This window comes from Amblyomma mixtum, chromosome 6, assembly GCF_055824585.1.
Source record: "Amblyomma mixtum isolate Tamu chromosome 6, ASM5582458v1, whole genome shotgun sequence".
NCBI classification, from domain to species: domain Eukaryota; kingdom Metazoa; phylum Arthropoda; class Arachnida; order Ixodida; family Ixodidae; genus Amblyomma; species Amblyomma mixtum.
The window spans coordinates 97,741,258-97,758,996 of record NC_143017.1 but is presented as its reverse complement, the minus strand read 5'-3'; the positions used below and the strand labels follow the sequence as shown (position 1 = coordinate 97,758,996).

General features: G+C 46.2%; 1 protein-coding gene across 1 annotated transcript; it reads left to right on the top strand.

The window, feature by feature from the left end:
• Positions 1 to 3,167: 3,167 nt before the first annotated feature.
• Positions 3,168 to 12,830, top strand: LOC149339797 (proclotting enzyme-like). Its single transcript, XM_089550999.1, has 6 exons — positions 3,168 to 3,784; positions 4,409 to 4,488; positions 5,690 to 5,808; positions 7,675 to 7,955; positions 9,258 to 9,403; positions 12,675 to 12,830. Exons 1-6 carry the CDS (start codon positions 3,247 to 3,249, stop codon positions 12,828 to 12,830), a joined length of 1,320 nt encoding a protein of 439 aa, XP_089407125.1. The 5' UTR covers positions 3,168 to 3,246.
• The last annotated feature ends 4,909 nt before the right edge of the window (positions 12,831 to 17,739 follow it).

Here is a 17,739-nt window from a genome sequence, read left to right as displayed (position 1 = left end):
TCCGTTAACCAATGACTAAAAAAAAAAAAGAAATCAGCGTTTTAACGTCTAACTGAACCCTGATAAACCATTCAAAGTTGACGAAAAGGCCTTGTATCTTGCAGTGAGCTTATTGTTTCAGGTTACAAGAAACGCTTTAATAACAGGCTATTCCTTGTCATGATGGAACAATGTTTGACAGCCATGAATGCGGGCGGAGCTAAACTGCAGAAGTTGTATCAGACTAAAACTACAAGCCGTCAAAGGTGGAACTACAAATGGTAGAGAGGCAATCCAGAAAACGATCATAAAAAGATGAATCCCCGCCGGGTGCTAGACCAAAGACTTCGTCATCACCATCTCAGCGTCTTTCATGGTTGCTGAGTTTCACCAAGCGAAACTCGTGTTCTAAACTAACGCATGGAATGCTGCTGCACGCCTCATCGCAATTACTTCTGTCGCTGGTGACTGCAGACTGACCATCAGTCAATGCATTGCGGTCATGCTTGAAGACACTGTCATGATGAAAAAAAAGTATTTGGTGGTCTTCGATGACGGCAGAGTCTTCGCACCACGGTCAGCTTTCTCAACATCAATAAGTCCTGCTATATCATTTCCAAATCAAGAGTGGTGATGGCCTTTAAGGGCAGTGAGCAAAAATAAAATCTGGCCAGTATCCATAGAATAATGCTTCCTAATGACTGAAAGTGTATTTAAACTGAAAATTTATTGACTGTCTATTGACTATTGACCTAAACTGAAAGACTATTGACTTTCTATTGACTATTGACCGAATGACTGAAAGTCTATTTAGCTTCTATAAGCCACCCCCGGTAATTTTATAAGCGAACAGTGACGGCCTCAGGGCTTACTTCGACGCGAATCCTAAAGCTAGGCAACGTGGCCCACTTCTATATAGTCGTGAATATCCGACGCCGCCTTCGCACCAGCCTGATCTCAAGCGCGCGGCCCATACGACAAGCGCATTTGTTGATGGAGGCGCGCGAACACGCGCCGTGCCCCGGTCCCTGCAGGTCTGGAGGCCGAGGTCGTGCCGCGCTGTAGTTCGATCCCAAGTTTAGACCTCGGTCGGTTCCAATCTCCACCGGGTCTACGCGCTGCGTCGGGCATTCGGTCGTTTGTTTTCGCATGCGCTGTGCGAACGAGCACCGGTGTTAGCGTTTTTTTTTTCGGAAGCGGTACTGCGGTAAGTCCGTGCGAGGGTTCTGCATTGTTGCTGAAGTGCATCCCATGCGTTAGTCAACAGCAACGTTAACGCGAAAAAAAAGGCAAAATGACAAATGTGAGAAAAGAAGACAAAACCTTTACGCTGCCTTGCATTTAAGCATGTTTGCAACAGCTGTCTGTGGACCACTGAAACTAGGTATAACCCGGCAAGTTCTCCGCTTCAGACCAAACCGATCAATGAAAATCAACTGCTCGGCGCAGAAGTGCCCAAAGAATGGAATAAACAATGAGAACTTTTTTCTTATCCGTACGCTGCGGGTATGATGGACAAGCTAGCCTGATGTGACAGACCGGTGACCAAGGTATTGGTGGTATCTGTGACACCACGAGAACATGAACCATCTGCAAGATAAACGTCGTAATACCAAAACTATAGAATATTTCTCTATTACCCCAGCCTCTCAATGGCTGCGCGTCTCATAAGACTCTGGCTTCTTAAGTGAACGCAGCACTGATGTTTAGGTGGCGTTTATGCAAATCCGTAGGCGCTCTTCCAGAAAAATGTCACGAGGGTTCTGCGGCGCTGTGGCATATTTCGGTAACGACCTCTATGGAAAGGCGCACAATCTCTTGCCACGTTTTTGTCTCTGCGAAAAAGTTATTTGCGATGAGATGTAAATGAAGCTCTAAATAGCTGCACTGCAAAATAAGGCGTCATACAGCACTATGAAGTTAGTCAAAAAAGTGTTTTTGTAGTCACAGAATGCAGTCAGAGGTCATTCGCCACGAAATATTCTAGAGAATTAACTCTCTGTCGATCATTTAGTTCTAACTGTCCACCCAGAGAAAACAGATGATACTATTTTGTGCATGCTAACCTAAGGCGTCATCATTCTATGCCATCTTTCTACAGCAGTACGAGCCTTTTCCGTTAGTAGAACTTTAACTACAATGATATTTGAAATAAACGTCAATAAAATAAAATCCTCATCAAATGATAGGAAACATATTTCCTTCAAGCACTTGGTACTGCGAACTTTGCCACAAGTCAACCGATCCTGAGATGGTGGAATACTGCTTTGACTAAACGCGGTTTTAGAACAAACTCCTATACACAGTAGAAGAGTGTCGTTCTGGCAACCAAAACATCTTTTTCTTTTTTGCTCTATATGAGCAACTACATTAGCCTAATGGGCCGGGGTATGTTTCTTTTTTTTTCTGTATGATAAAATTTTTACGAGCGCTTAGCATTCTTTTCTTCGAGCAATAACAAGTGGTCGAACGAGCCAGCCCCCGAAAGATCACAGCCTAAATACTCGAACCCCAACTGGCTGCTCATTTTACTTACATTGCAGTGCAACTACGTCATATGCAAAGGCGCTCACGCGAAAAGCCCTCAAAAGCTTTTGAGGTGAAATTCAGATCTCAACATTGCTGGCTTTCTTAAAATTCACTCAAAAAAAGGAAATGCGTACCGGCATATTCGTTCTTTGCCGATGATGGAGCCAGAGGTCGTTATCTAAAACTCATTCGTTTTCAGGAATGTAGTATGCATACACACAACCCGGAGATAAGCAAGCTAGGCAAGTTTCTGATCGAAGGAATGAAAAAATAATGGAAGAATGGAATGAAAGAATGGAAAAGAACGGAAGGCAATGAAAAAAGGGATGCGACACGTCTTGCATGTTCCAGCATGTCCATGGCATGCTTAACAACAACGAGGACGCGCCGTCGAACACCTGTGATGGGATTGGGTGATAACGATGTCCTTTCCAGCTCCGCTTACGTAGCTTTAATGTTTTTTTTTATTATATCTAAATACAACCATAGGATGAAGACCATGCCTATACTTCAAGCGTGTTACCTCGATGCTATTCGAAACTGGCGCTAGCGGTGATATAATTAGGTGTTGGTAGAGTTCTTCGTCGAGAGGGACTGATTAATGAAAGCGGCGTCTTCTATGACGATTGCACGCGCAGAGTCAGCGAAGGAGTGAAACCACCACCGGCTCATCAAGTGTCTGCGCCGTCAGACCTAACCACAGCAACGAACACTAAGCAAGCACTCGGCGCCCACACCATGGGTTCAGCGGGAGTCCTGCTGGCGCTGTTCACTCTGGCGGTGGCCAGCATCCAGGGCCTGGTTCAGGCGCAGGGCACGTTCTCGTTCGAGTTCCCCGAGGAGGCGCAGGGCACGTTCTCGTTCAAGTTCCCCGAGGAGGCGCAGGGCAGGTTCTCATTCAAGTTCCCCGACGAGGCGCTGGCCACGTTCTCGTTCGAGTTCCCCGAGGACGACGGCTGTCGAACGCCGTTCAACGAGCGAGGCAGCTGTCTCGAGTTGGCCCGATGCCCGGCGTTGCAGTCCGTCCGAGACTTGAATTTCCTGCGACGCTACATCTGCGGCTTTTCGCGTAACGTGCCGTTGCTCTGCTGCCCTGGAGGCGAGCAGCAGAGACTGCCCACTCGCCAACCGCCCACCCGGCAGCCACCCATCCGACAGGCTCCCAACAGGCAGCCCCCAATCAGACAGCTGCCTACCCAGAGGCCACCGACCCGAAACAACTCTGACCTGTTCCCAGGACCCAGAATCGCAAACTACCCACGCTTCCTGCCACCTGGTGAGTAGGCACAATAAAAGACCCCTTAATGTTCTCTGCCTCTCTCCCCGTCATGCCCTCACCATTCCGTTTGGTATGAGCTTATGTTCAAGGAGCGTATGATCCAAGCCTCCACCAAGGCAATGACAGGCGTGTATTGTTCGGGACACAAGCGAACGAGGATTTCAGCTCAATAGTATGACTTCAGCCAAAGGACAAACCTGAGTTCTCTTCTGTGGTTGCCCAACTGGAAAGGACAGTTCGTGGAGCCAAAAACTGGCACGTCCCTACACCTGACAGCTAATTTATACCGAAGACTGTAACGCAGCTTCTACTAACCTAATAAAAGATATACGCTCTCAAAAAGAAATTGTGAGCAACACCTCGACTAAGAGACGAGGGTAAATAGTTTCGCGCTGCCTTCTCGTGAGCACCAAACAGGTCAATGTCGCGTGAAGACAGTGCCCTGACGTGTAGTTGACATACAAAATAATGACCCAACACGCATACCTTCCCTCCTGAGCAAGCTGAAAAAGAAATATTTATACTCATAATGCAATTATTTATGAGTAGTGGATATAAACATTGTAGAGAGTGTCTCTGACCTGACTTACCAGTTCTCTTTTTTTTTTTCCTGCCATGCAGCGTGCGGCGTTAAACCCGTCATAGTCACCGACCGCGTCTCGGGAGGTGAAGAGTCGGATCCCGGCGCATGGCCGTGGATGGTACGTGCACTGCCTCGCCGTTATGCTTACACCATGGCCTCGAGGGGATATCACACATCTTGCTTAAGCGCTCAAACATTCAGGTGGCACATACAAACACCAAGTGCATGGCACACAGCCACTAGTGACATAGAGCAGCAATGAAACTCAGGAAGCTCGAGACAGAAATGGAATCTTTTCATGTCGTGTAGCCTGCACCAGATTCTCATAAGCGCCGTCAGTTAACTTCCCTCGTTAGTTCTCAAAGTGCCCGAGAAGAACAACGTTGAAGAGAGGGCAGGAAGATGGGATTCTTGACGACACAAGACAAAGTGAACAAGGAGAACAAGTGAACCCCTCAACACTTGTTCCCATCATTATGTGTTGAAAAGAACTCAGGAATCCCCTTCCCTTGTTTGCTTAATTGCTTAGCGAGGGCCTCGGTTCTGGCAGCCTTGACGCCATAGGAAGCATAAGAGGGTTCTCACACAGCTTCCACCCTCACCGTTCGATGGCGTTCTACGTCACACCAGCGGTAACTCAGGACGTTCCACGTCCGCCGCTTACAAACGTGGGTGGCGCTGATGAACACTCTCAAGGTTAGGTTATTTGTAAACATAAACACCCCCGAAAGCAGGTTTGACAGCCGTCGCCGTAGCTCAGAGGTAGAGCACCGGACGCGTAATTCGGAGGTCGTGGGTTCGGATCCCACCGGCGGCATGTGGTTGTTTTTTCTTCTGCTTTTCTAATCAATTAGCTTTAAACGACAACATATTCAGTAATTTTCTTACTTGATCAACCCCACAAAAAAAATAATTAAAGAATCCCCTGTACTCCTTGGTTTCTGTGGCTGTTGGCTTCTCTCAGGTTAGTTCAGTGTTTCGAAGCATTCCAGCATGGCTTTTCTTGGTTCAATCGCGCCACGCGTCAACGTCAATAAATGCCCCAATCAGCATCCGTAGGAAACAGATCGCCTTACTCTGGTATTTTATATGACTCTCCTTTGCCAATTAATTTCCAATAATGGGCCGACTACCTGTGCTTCTTGTTACCCAAACGTTATTAAGTGTATCCCCTCAGGGTGAAGTTCTGTTCAACAAAATGGTACAGTGTCCATTAACTGCATTCGTGGACTTACACGAGTTGTAGCAGTAGAGCTGATTTAAGTGGCCATTATATCCTTGTGATAAAAAAGGCTGTTGCCATCTCTTTTCACCTGCAGGCGGCCATTTACATCAACATTTTGGGAGTCAACACAGTCGCCTGTGGTGGCGCCCTGGTCACTGACCGGCACGTGGTGACTGCCGCCCACTGCGTCGTCCTCGGGCGTCCACCGACCAAGTATGTTCACACTTCTGCGTGTCTCTGATGACCTCAGTGACAACGGGGGATAATCGATTGCTTTGGCTCTATTGCAAGCGGTCCCACTGCACACCGATGTGCACCACCGCATTGTTGGTTGCCTACACATATTTGCCCTGGGTGCCGCTTACCAGAGAGAGGTACCACCTCGTGCCTGATATTTCAACAGCCCTTTAAACTCCCTTCCTGCGGACCCCAAACCCTAGAAACGCGACACATATCAGCTGTGCAGCATCTAGATAATGCGAGCTCGGGAGCCATAAAGTGAACTTCTCGCTAACGTACCCATGGCCGCCGTCACTGGAAACAACCGACGCCCTCACCTCAGACTTTTTCTTTATCTCTAAGGCTTATAAGTTTTATGGACACGTGCCTGTTTGCAGCATATTTTGCCGAGGTTAACGAACTTGGAAAGGCTTTTGAAGCAAGTAGGTGCTTCGAATGATCGTTGTGAAAGTATGTCGCAAATTCGCGTCATTACGCGCCGTGGCGCGTCGCAAATCCCGGATTCGATCTTTGCGAAGGGAAACAATATGCAAACGTTGGAGTGGAGCGAGAAGGCTAACAACGAAGGCAGGAGGCGGCTTAGCTGTTTTGCTGTTAAAAAGAAAGTCACACGCCTCACGCACTCTTGAAAATGTGGAATTGTTTTACGGCAGGCCTCTCCCTTTCAATACGTCGGTCGGCAGAGTGACGTACGACTTTATGGATGTATGTTTAGAAGGAAGAGTTCGTTAGGGGAAATTCACACACAAGGGTTGTGTCGTGAATAACACATTCTCGCCTATGCGCTGCAAATATATGCCATAACTTTCTTGTTAAGATAACTTTTTTTCCCGTTGCTACACAGAGAGAGTTTACGTCAAGCGAAATAATTTCTCCATTCCTGTCAAATTTGTCTTGGAAGAGTTTTTACGGTATACATGCGACCAGCTATTATAAGTATGTTTTAGGGATGCCGATGGATAAGTAGAGCAATTTCGACAACTTACTCTTACGAGGGTTGAGAGATGTCCTACATAAACACCGCTACCACCGCAATGAGCTAATTGACACTAGAGATCCCCGCCAGTGTCGTCCTACCTTGCTTATAAAAGTAGAAGAGTTCCAATTTTGGCACTAATTCGCAAAAACCAGTACACGAAACAAAAACCAGACTTTTCGCCATCTACACTTGCGAAGAAGTAACAGTAACATCCGCGGCGCACCTCGTCCATTTAATCACGTGATCACCTCTCATGTAATTCTTATAGGCCAGGCCGACTTAGGGACGTGTTTTCAACGACTCTTTTCGCGATCAATTCATTCGCTTCCTTGCCATTGGCCAGTCGCGTCTTCGATGTACCTGAGCCGGCGAATGGCGTTGCTGGAATAGCTGTCAGTCATAACGTCACAACCCGCAGCTACAAATAGCAACAATAAAAAAATGAATTGCGAACAGAATCGTTAAAAATACGGGCCTTGCACTGAATAACGTTCTCATTGAGCACCAGGCGGACGCGAAGATTTAGGTCACAAAATATTACGACCTTTCAAATATTTGTGTTCTTTCGCAGCAATATTTGTGTTTAGGGTCAGCTTGGCTTGTGGATAAGCATTTAAAAGTCGCGCAATGTCTCATTTGCGTGCTTATGGTGAGGATTAAAGGATGGGTGGGGGTGTTAGACGGGCAGGATTTTCCTTCGTCAATGTCCTTTCCTCGTATAGAACTTGGCTCGTAAACTAAGCAATTCGAAAATGTAACGAGTGCCTGGGGCAGTGTAAACTGTCACCACACGCTAAGAAAGCAAAAAATGAGTTATTTGATGGACAGCGTCCCGACGAGTCCTGGTGATTGTCGTGCAGCCTGCCAGCGTCGTCGTTCACTGTGCGCCTGGGAGACCACAACCTGGTGCGCAGCGACGACAACGTCATGCCCTTCGTCGTTCCCGTCGTCAAGGTGGAGAGGCACGCGGATTTCGTGGCGCGCACCTTCGAGAACGACGTGGCCGTGCTCACTATGGAGCGCCCAGTGACGTTCAACAAGTACGTGCGGCCCGTGTGCCTGCCGTACGGGGACGACTTCAAGACGCGCGACCTCAGCGGCTACCACGCCTTTGTCGCCGGCTGGGGAACCACGGCGTTTAGTAAGACTTGTTCGCGCCTCACCAAGTACAAAAGCGAGCCTGTTGTCTTTTTCATTGTTGCCTTTATTTACAAAAAAAAAATGGTACTCAGATGAAGTTTAGGCACATTCAAACCCGACTAAGGTATGCCCTGCAATATAAAATAAAATACCGTTGGCTGATGATGCTTGCAGAAAGTGATTGCTCCAAAATCATTGAAAAAATCTGGGTAGAAAGCAATACCCCAACGAAACCGCAAAACGAACATGAATGATATAACTGAAAGGAAATTTCTTGTTCATTTAAAAGGCTGAAAAACTGTTGTATGTGAACGCTGCTGCGCTTATGTGTATTGGTCAATGTACAAATGTAAAGTTTTCACTGATATTGTCTATATTTCTTTTCAGGGAGTAAAATGTATCGCAGTCTGTTGGCGTTCGTTCTTATTTCCGAGGCTAGTTTCATAAATACGAAATTATTCGGCCTCTGTGAGCTCGATAGTAAAGCTGAACCTGGCTCAGTATAGCAGTTATTTTCCTCGATTCTGCTGCATAGTTATCTTGTGCAGTCCCTAATCGTGACGGTTCTTTAGCCAAGGACAAAGAGGAAAAGATTAAGAACGTAATAAAATACGTAGAGAACCGACATTATTTTGGCCATACAGGTGCTTGCTAATACATTATTATATTATCAGCAGGTGGCAGTAAATTAATTAATGGCCTCGAGAGGTTTCTCGGGAAAACCAACCTCGGTCCCACAAGACCCAACGGCGGCCGTGTTTGAAGCAGCCACCTGCCTGGACAGGGGCGCACCGCTTAACCGCTGCACCACTGCGCCATATTATTTCTACGAGGACTCCCCGCATCTGTGAAAGTTAAGCAGAGAATGAGCAGCTTCCCATATATTGGCAGGTAGTCAGAACCTAGCCGACAGCGAAGGTGTACTTGCGCGCGGAGCATCTCTAATGATATCGCACTGTACACTTAAGACTAGGTTAAGCGTTATGTGATGGTGAAAGAATGAACAGAATTTGTGTCTGCGAAGTGATACGCAAACGGGACAAAAGGCAGCTGAAGGCACCGATTTACCTTATTTCGTCATAGCCTTAAGGCAGGGCTTAAGTATTCCCTCAATTTTTTTGTGCCAGGAAGCAGATCTAAATAATGGTTACTTTTAGCCTGGAGCTTTGGTTCAATGAAAGGTGAACATATGAGACATCACCTTTTAATAGTTTTGCAAGAAGGGGCGTTTGTAATGGCCTTAACTCCTTATCTTGCTTGAATTTTCTTTGTCTCTAACGACTACGTATTGTTGCACACGCAGATGGCAAGTCGAGTGACGTGCTCAAGGAGGCAGAGATCAGGATCTGGGACCAGGGTGCCTGCAAGAAGGCGTTCGCGAAGGAGGTCAAAATCTCCCGCGTCTACCTGTGCGCAGGTGGCGGCAACGAACGCAAAGACGCATGCCAGGTAACGCTTCAACGGAAACGAACTTTAAACAGCCCACTGCGGTCATTTTGAAACCGCCCATACAGCGCATCTAATTCTCTGTTCTGGAGCGATGGCTCGTCCTAGTTGTCTTCGGCTACATGGAACCTGCCCGCTCACAGCTTGTTCGTGACAGTGCATAGCCACCGATACTCATGTCCTCGCACACTGCAGTTACCAATACAAAGTGGCAAGACTTTAACCTCTTTTCGCTAATACAAATCTGCCAGTCGACGTCCGTGCTGACTCGAAGAACTGTTTTCTCATTATGCTCGCAAGACATAACAGTAGTAAGTTTGGTTTGGTTTGATTTCTTCGCGTTTAATTTCCCAAAGTGACTCATCCTATGAGGGACACCATAGTGAAGAGCTCCAGATGATTTCGTCCACCAGGGGTTCTTTATTTTGTACTGACAACGTACAGTAAACGGGCCACTAGCATTTCTCCTCCATCGAAATGAGACAGCCGCGGCCGGGATCGAGCCCGCGTCTTTCGGTTCAGCAGCTGAGCACCATATACCACCGAGCAACCGCAGAGGTTAGAATAGGTGCCTGTAGGAAGCACGAATACGAACTTGTAAATAACATGTCAGCTGACACCAATTGGCCCTCTATAGCTGCGTCGAGCATTTAGTAGAGGGAGACCACAAAGGATAAAAAAGTAAAAGGATGAAAAGACTTTATCTTTTTACTCGCTGCGTCGCTGTCGTGCGCGCCTGTGAAATCGACGGTGTGGACTTCAAACCCCCTTGGAATCCTTGTCTCAAGCGTGCGACTTGCGAATACGGGTAACCTCAGTACCAGTCGCAAACCTTTTAGAACTCTCTAGTGTGATCTGATCCGAAAAAAAGTAATTTTGCAATTGTTCTCTGTCTCTCTCTTGCTCATTTTTTTATCTTTTTACTCGTAAAACCACATTTAAGGTGTTATATATTTTCAAGAACCTTCTTGGGGTCCACTCTGGCCAATTTTGCCACGATCACGCTTCAGAACGTAACAGAGCCATGGTTCATTATCCCTGCAGGCTGCGGATATTGTCATGACCGTCACAGCCAGACCTGCAGATGCGTCCACATTGCTATAGAGGCTTCCACTTTTTTCTGTACACTGACCAGTCTGACGGCGGCGTATGAACAAAACTAACACACTGATTGATCTGGTTAAAATAAGATTATCGTGAAACTTCGATAAAACATTAAGTTGGGATTTTGGTAACGGCCTTTTGCACTCATTATATTAGTGGTATAGCGCTCATTTTCTTTCCTCTTTTTTTAAACCGCAAATGATTCCAACAACGGTATACCGCTGATGTCTCCTACGTGAGAGTGCACGCTAAACCATATCCAAGACAAGTTTTGCTCTGAATACACTGTTCTGAGAGTGTTATAGGCCTCTTCCGTTGAGGTATTGAACTGAATGTGGCATGTGGTTGGATATGAAGTTGAGTGCACAGTACCTAAACCCTTAAAGCCACACCGAGGGCAACTCTATTCAATAACTGTTCTATATGAAAATTGATTCTCAGGGAATTATTAGCTATGTCGACGGTTCTCTGGCAGCAAATACGTATTCAGCTCCGAGAAAACTTGATTAAATAATATTTCCGTCGGCCGATTCAAACTCGGGACGTCGTTACCGAAAAGGGTGGATTGCCACCCTTTTGAAGTCAATGGAAGTGTAGTGTAGCCTCTCAGATCCAAAACCAAAAGATTTGTCACGCACGCATTTCACTTTTGAAACTCCCCACTGATGGCGACACCCACATTTCGCTTTGCGGTATTTTCTAGCTTATAAAAGCTCCGATTTCATTGGGAGCGGCCTCTCACCGCATCACCCTATTGTAACAGGCTAACTTTACTTCAGCGTTCTTTGAATAGCAAAAAATCGCGGAAAAGGTAACATAATTAGGCCAAAAGAAAATTAGGCATGCTAGCCCTGGTTTTTATTTCGGTTTAAGTTTCGGTTAGAGCCTGGTTTTCATGGGTCTCTACTTTACATTCATAGTTCGCTGGGAGTCCCCGCAACACTCCTGCCGCAGTGGTGCAGCGGTTAAGCATTGCGCCACTGCCCTGCAATGGGAGGCGCTGCGCTGTCGGGGCCTGTGCAACCGAGGTTGCTCTCCCCGAGCAGCCTCTCGCGACAAATCATTAACTGCACTGCCACCCACCTGACAGAGTGGGCAGTTTGCTCACAACCCAGTGGGCAGGTTGCGCTGACGTCACAGGGGGGCTCACCTGCCACTTGAGGGGGCCACCTAGGAATGGTTGCCCACAACTAGGTGGGCACACAGGGGGACATCGCAGATGAGAGCTGAACAGCTGAGTGAAAGCTCTAGTACTATTCCAATAAAAATAAGTACCAAATGATCATCGTAGAATGACAGTGCAACTCGATGCGCTGGGTTATACAGATACTGAGAAGCCCTCTCCATAGAGTTTTCCATCTGGTAAGCTTATGAAACACCAACCCTGCCTTCCCCTTGAATTAAGAACAGCTCATTTCATCTTAATCAACGGAAGTGAGCGCTTCATCTTTTGTGAAGCGGCACCGAAAATAGACGGACTGCCATCCCTGCCGAGTCTCTGAAACTTTTGCTACTTTTGCCGTGTAAACAACCAGGCAAGAAAGCGCAGGCATCACGAAATCAGGCTTCATCGTTTGCACGTAGGTTTCAACGTTTTCCTACAGAACGGCCATCCGCTGATTGCCGACGATTACATCTACATCGCGAACCGAAATCTCATCAATACTGAAAACAAAGTCGACCCGAGCTACAGTATAGAGGGCGTAGCCAAATATTTAGCTAGTACCAGATGCCTGTGCTGATAACCAGCGAGAAACAAATGCCGGCTGCATTGCGCTGCGATAAAACTGAGGCGCATCGGATGCGCAGCGAGTTGGACATTTGCAACAGAAACTTGAACAAGAGCAGAGAGGTACGGTTCTGTGCACTGATCAAGTTTCGACAAAAATTGTGTACATTAGATTATTTTAAGGTACTTTTATGGAAATATTGAAGGTAATGGTCTATTATTCCGATACCTATCAAAGTCTTTACTTCAAAATCTTTGGGTATGTAAATTGTTTTCATCCTGGCAACAAATATTCTTATCGGAACTTCGGTACACCGACTGAGGCTTCCACCCGTCCCCTTGTGAACATTCATGTTTCGAGAGCATCTTCTTGTCCTGTACATTGAAATACATTCGGCGACATATTGTGCACTACAACCGATGTCTTTCTGCGGCTTGCAGGGTGATTCGGGAGGTCCGCTGGTACTTCCAGACAAAGGCCGCTTCTTCCTCATCGGCGTCGTACCGTTCGGAAAGCGCTGCGCTACGCCGGGCTACCCCGGAGTCTACACGCGGATCACCGAGTTTCTGCCATGGCTCAGCGAGAGACTTCAGTAGGACACGTCTGTTCACAGAGGACGACGCTCCCCCCCGATGCGCTATCTCTTTCTTGACAGTGCAAAAAGGCTATACGTGACTGCTTGTGTGAGCTCTTTCGTGGTACGCGCGAGAGCACGAACTCTACGCAAGATGACGTCTACTATGTCCCGTCCACTGTGCCTACAGGCTTCCATTCGGAAGAGTTGAGTGACCTGTGATTATGCCGAAGTTCCTACTTATCAGGGGCTACGACGTTCGAGAGTCAAGCTTCAAAACCTCGGAAACATAAGTGTTAGTGTTCATTTAATTTCTAGCAGGGACAAAGCTCCCAGTCTGCATGCTATTTTCCTGTGTTGCTTAAACAGCAATGCGGGATATATGTATGGTGTGTTCCCTGTGTTGAGAAGCTTTAGCAGGCAGCCTTGCTTACTATCAGCTGACTCGCTGACTTCACAATTTTTCGACAAGCTCTCATCAAAATTCTACAGAGGTGCCTGCGTGTTGGCTAGTCGATTACGTGATAGTAAGCAGCGTTGGCCGTCAGTTTAAGTGAACTGTTCTTAATGGGGAGGCAGAGCGATGGTAGAATGCATTATTTATTGCGACACTATTCCTGGCACACTCAAACCCGGGAACTGGAGAGACGTGTCAGTAAACGGCACAATTTTTGCCCTCGAACACTTATGGGCCCGCAGCAGTTCAGGGCCGCATTTTTAACCAACGAGTAAGGCAATAAGGCAAGTATAGTGCGAATTTTTCTTCACTCATTTTTATCTGCTGTTTTGGTAAGATGACAAGAAGTAGAAAGCTACACCACTGACCATGGGTTTGGGCAAATATGAACCACTCAACAAAAATGCCATAAACGGCCAGAGAACTCAACACAGCTGTCGTGTTGGGGGCAAGAATTGTAGAAACGCAGTAATTCTTTCTCATTTCGGCATCTTTGCGCTGCTTTGCTTAAGCCTGGTGAATGTACAACAGTTCAATATGAAGATTGTGTGGTCCGCATGTGCTGCTTGATCACGCTTCTATTGTTGACCGCAGTGATATGACAGCGCTGTCCACCGTTTTGAAATACTACTCATGTAGCGCTCGTTTTTGCTGATCGTGTTGCACAAAAATGTATACAGTAAAAGAAGAAATGTACAAACATGTTACAAACAAAATACTCTACATTAAAACTCTATGCTACGTCACATTTTCATTGTTGAGCTGATTTGTTACTAATCGCATAAGCTTATTGCAAAAGTTCGACGTATATATGAACATTTATAGTTTTTCGCTTTTGTGTTTTGCGCACATGTGTCGAAACAAACGGAGGAGTCTCGAAATGTTCGGTATTCCGCCGTATTTCAGACGTGCCATAAACTAGTCGTGTTTAGCAAACAGGCATCGAACCACAACTAGGCATTGCCTACGCGCACAAATTATGGCGAGCAGCATGATGAGCTAGCACGATGGAAACAATTTCTAGCCAACTACAATGGCTTGAAATTGAATAAAGGTGTGCACTGCCATTGCACTTTACCTGCACTGGCAGCTGTATTGTACCAACAACATTAGCAGAGTGCTGTCAGGCTTGGCAGTGCACGCTCGGTAAACTGAACATTGGACATTCGCTTAGCTCTGCAGATATCAAACGCTGAAAATGCTAGCGAGTTTTGATGAAGTGCGCTGATAGAAGCCGCCTTGGAGGAAGGCACTGGTCAAATAAAAATAATACCAAAGAAACATGCGCCTGAACAACGTACGTCAGGTGCCAACACGGCTAATGATTCGACCTAGCGCCTTCGATCTGTATGGACTTAATTTCGACAGTAAACAGGTGCCAACTCGCTGCCGAGAGTCGGCACGTCAATTTCTCACAAGCAAGGCCCTCCTACCAGAACATCGTAAAAACATTGTTCCAGCGGCAGTTCTTCTTACTATACTAAGAGCTCGCAGCGAGACTAAAGGGCGTGGCCAAGAGAAACCGCAATAAAAAATGTTCAAATCCGCCAAAAGTGGTTGTGACTGCAGTTGTTTCATGGTTGTTCCCATCAACTTATGCGGATAATTTTTTTGAGCGCTGTTGATTACATGACTGTCACAAAAACATGAATCAAGTGTAATGCCACCTGGCCTACTATGTGGTGTTTCATTGAGTGTAAGAGCTTCAATATATGACAGTGATGAATGCACTCTTGAGCGTGCTCAAGATGCCTCCATACCTCTGCTCTAGAGCATCCTTCTCTCAAAAGGCTTCGAATAGCTGACTAAGGGTGTCTTAACAGGAGTATAGTTTTAATATGTGGGCCCTGTGACAGTCAAAAAAGGAATAAATAATGCAGAAATCTCTACCATACCGTCAAACCAGTTAGGCCCGGCATAGCCTGTTCGGACAGAGGCAGATATAAAAAGGAAGCGGGGGTACAGTTGCCCTCCTGTCGAAGCGAGAAACATTACCTAGGAAAACTATGCTGAACACAATTTTCAAGGAATGCATGACTGAAAGGCCCTCCCAACCACTCCTCTCAGGACTATCTCATAAATCCGTCTTTGTTTTCGCAGTTCCTGTAAGCGACCACACAAGAATAATTCAGCACAACTATGTTCGCAGAGTTTGCCGAAGCCGCAACCTCTGCGAAACGAACAAAAACTTTCAGACGTAAAAAAACAGTTGTATAAAATATGCTCGAAGGGGTTAGTCCAAAGTGGTATACATGATTAGGACAAAAGCCGCGATGCCCCTCCGTGATGGCTCAGTGGTTGCGGCGCTCAGCTGCTGACCCGAAAGACGTGGGTTCGATCCCGGACGCAGCGGCCGAATTTCGATGGATGCGAAATTCTAGAGGCCCGTGTACTGTGCGATGTCAGTGCACGTTAAAGAACCCCAGGTGGTCGAAATTTCCGGAGCCCTCCACTACGGCGTCCCTCATAGCCTGAGTCGCTTTGGGACGTTAAGGCCCCATACACCACCACCACACCACCACCAATAGCTGCGATTGGGTTCATCGGGTTGCTACCGAATTGAGCATTAATATACTGAGTTCGTAGACACAATTTTAAAAACTAATTTGGGCATGTCCGAAGTACGTTCGTTCTCGGAACCCAAAATGCCGGCACGGCCAATGAAGAAAAAGTTTAATATGTGTTGTCCTTAAACGTTTTCATGAACGCTGATGAGAGCTGCATTTGTGGGCCATTGTTGGCTGCTTATGAAACCTAGATTTACGGCAGCGTGGCATGGAAAGAAGACAATGTCTGTCCGTCAGCGCTGCCTCTGTAGGAAAGACGATGGCGAGAATTTTTCAGAAATTCACCGGGAAAACGGCCTTGCCATTGCCGTCGTAGTGATATGTATACGAAAGCTCCTCCTCTCATTTTTGAGAAAGATGGGCTCTTAAATAGTGAGAGATATCAAGCCCTTTTTCTTCTTAGGTCATGACGAGTACTTAATTCGGTCTTTAACCTTCTCTATTTTAATGTACCCAGTCGAGTACGCCTTTCTAAACACACACTGATGGATGTCAAGGAGTTCCTGAGATTCAAGGACGGAACTTAATCTGATATTTAGGACACTTTAAAATGATTTGGCGAGGCAGCTGGTAAGGGTTATTGGTCTGGAACTACTGGGGGATGTTGGTTGCTTTCCAGGTTTCAGGAATAGTACAATAACTGCTTTTTTCCAAGCTTGCGGTAGTTTTCCGAGGAACCATATTTTGATAAAAAATGTTAAAAGTGCTTTCACAGACTATTGGGAAAGATGCGCGAGCATTTCATAGTGCATATTATAAGGGCCAGGTGCGGTATTTTTTCCGGTTAGGAGAATTTATTCAATTCCTGGATTGTGATTAAACCATTTTACGGTTGTTGGAAGTCTATGTTTCTCTGCTGCGTTTTTATACCTTGAGGATGCTGATCTGTGAATAACTGGAGATGTTTGAGAAATGCTCACCTAAGATGTCTGCTTGTTCCCCTACACTTGTTTGTACATCAGGAGTTGTTAGGAAAGTAATTGCGAAAGCAGAAAAGCTATCATTAAGTCGGCGGACCTGTTCCCACATTTGTTTTGATGCAACTGACATATTTATGGAAGACACGTAGTTCTTCCAGGAAGTCTTTTCAGCTTTCCACGGATGTGGCGAGCGTTTGCTCTGGCCTTTTTGAAATTTGAGATTTTCGTATGTTGGGTACCTTCTGAAAACTCCCCAGGCGTGGTTTTGTTTCTTTTTTGCTTCTCTGCATTCTTGTGTGTACCAGACCTTATTATTCTGTCGCACCACACCAGATGATTGCGGAATAGCCAGCGTGCAGCTGCAATTATACAAGTTGTGAAAGTTTAGTTTAATTCGTCGGCACTGAGGTCGTCGGAGAATACCTTATCCAGACTTGCATTTTCTTGAAAGAGCGACCAGTCGGCTAAGTTCAATTTCCAACGGCGCGGTTTGCTAGGGAGGACTGAGGGTGAGGATGATAAGGTGACTACAAAGGAAAGGTGTCTTGTTGTTGAGAACATCCCCCTGAAAATCAGTAAAAAAAGAGGAAGAACTAAAAGACAACTCTAAACAACTCGTTTTACCTCAGTTCGGGACACAGTAAGTGTGCTTGCCTGTATTTAGCAGGTCGACATTGTTGGACAAAATAAAATCTTCTATAATATAGCCTCTGGTATCAGTTAGTTCACTACCCCAAAACGAAGAGTGAGAATTAAAATCTCCTACAACCAGATATGGCTCCGGTAACTGATCAAATAGTTCTCCCAGATCATGAAATGTTACAGTGTGATGTGGTGGAAGATATATAGAGCGTACTGCAACTGTTTTATAATCAAGAACAGTGACTGCAACTGCTTCGTATTTTGTTTGCAGTCCAATTTCATGAGTTGCGCCACTCTTGACTGCAATAGCAACTCCTCCAGACAGCCTACTCGCCTGCCCCCGGT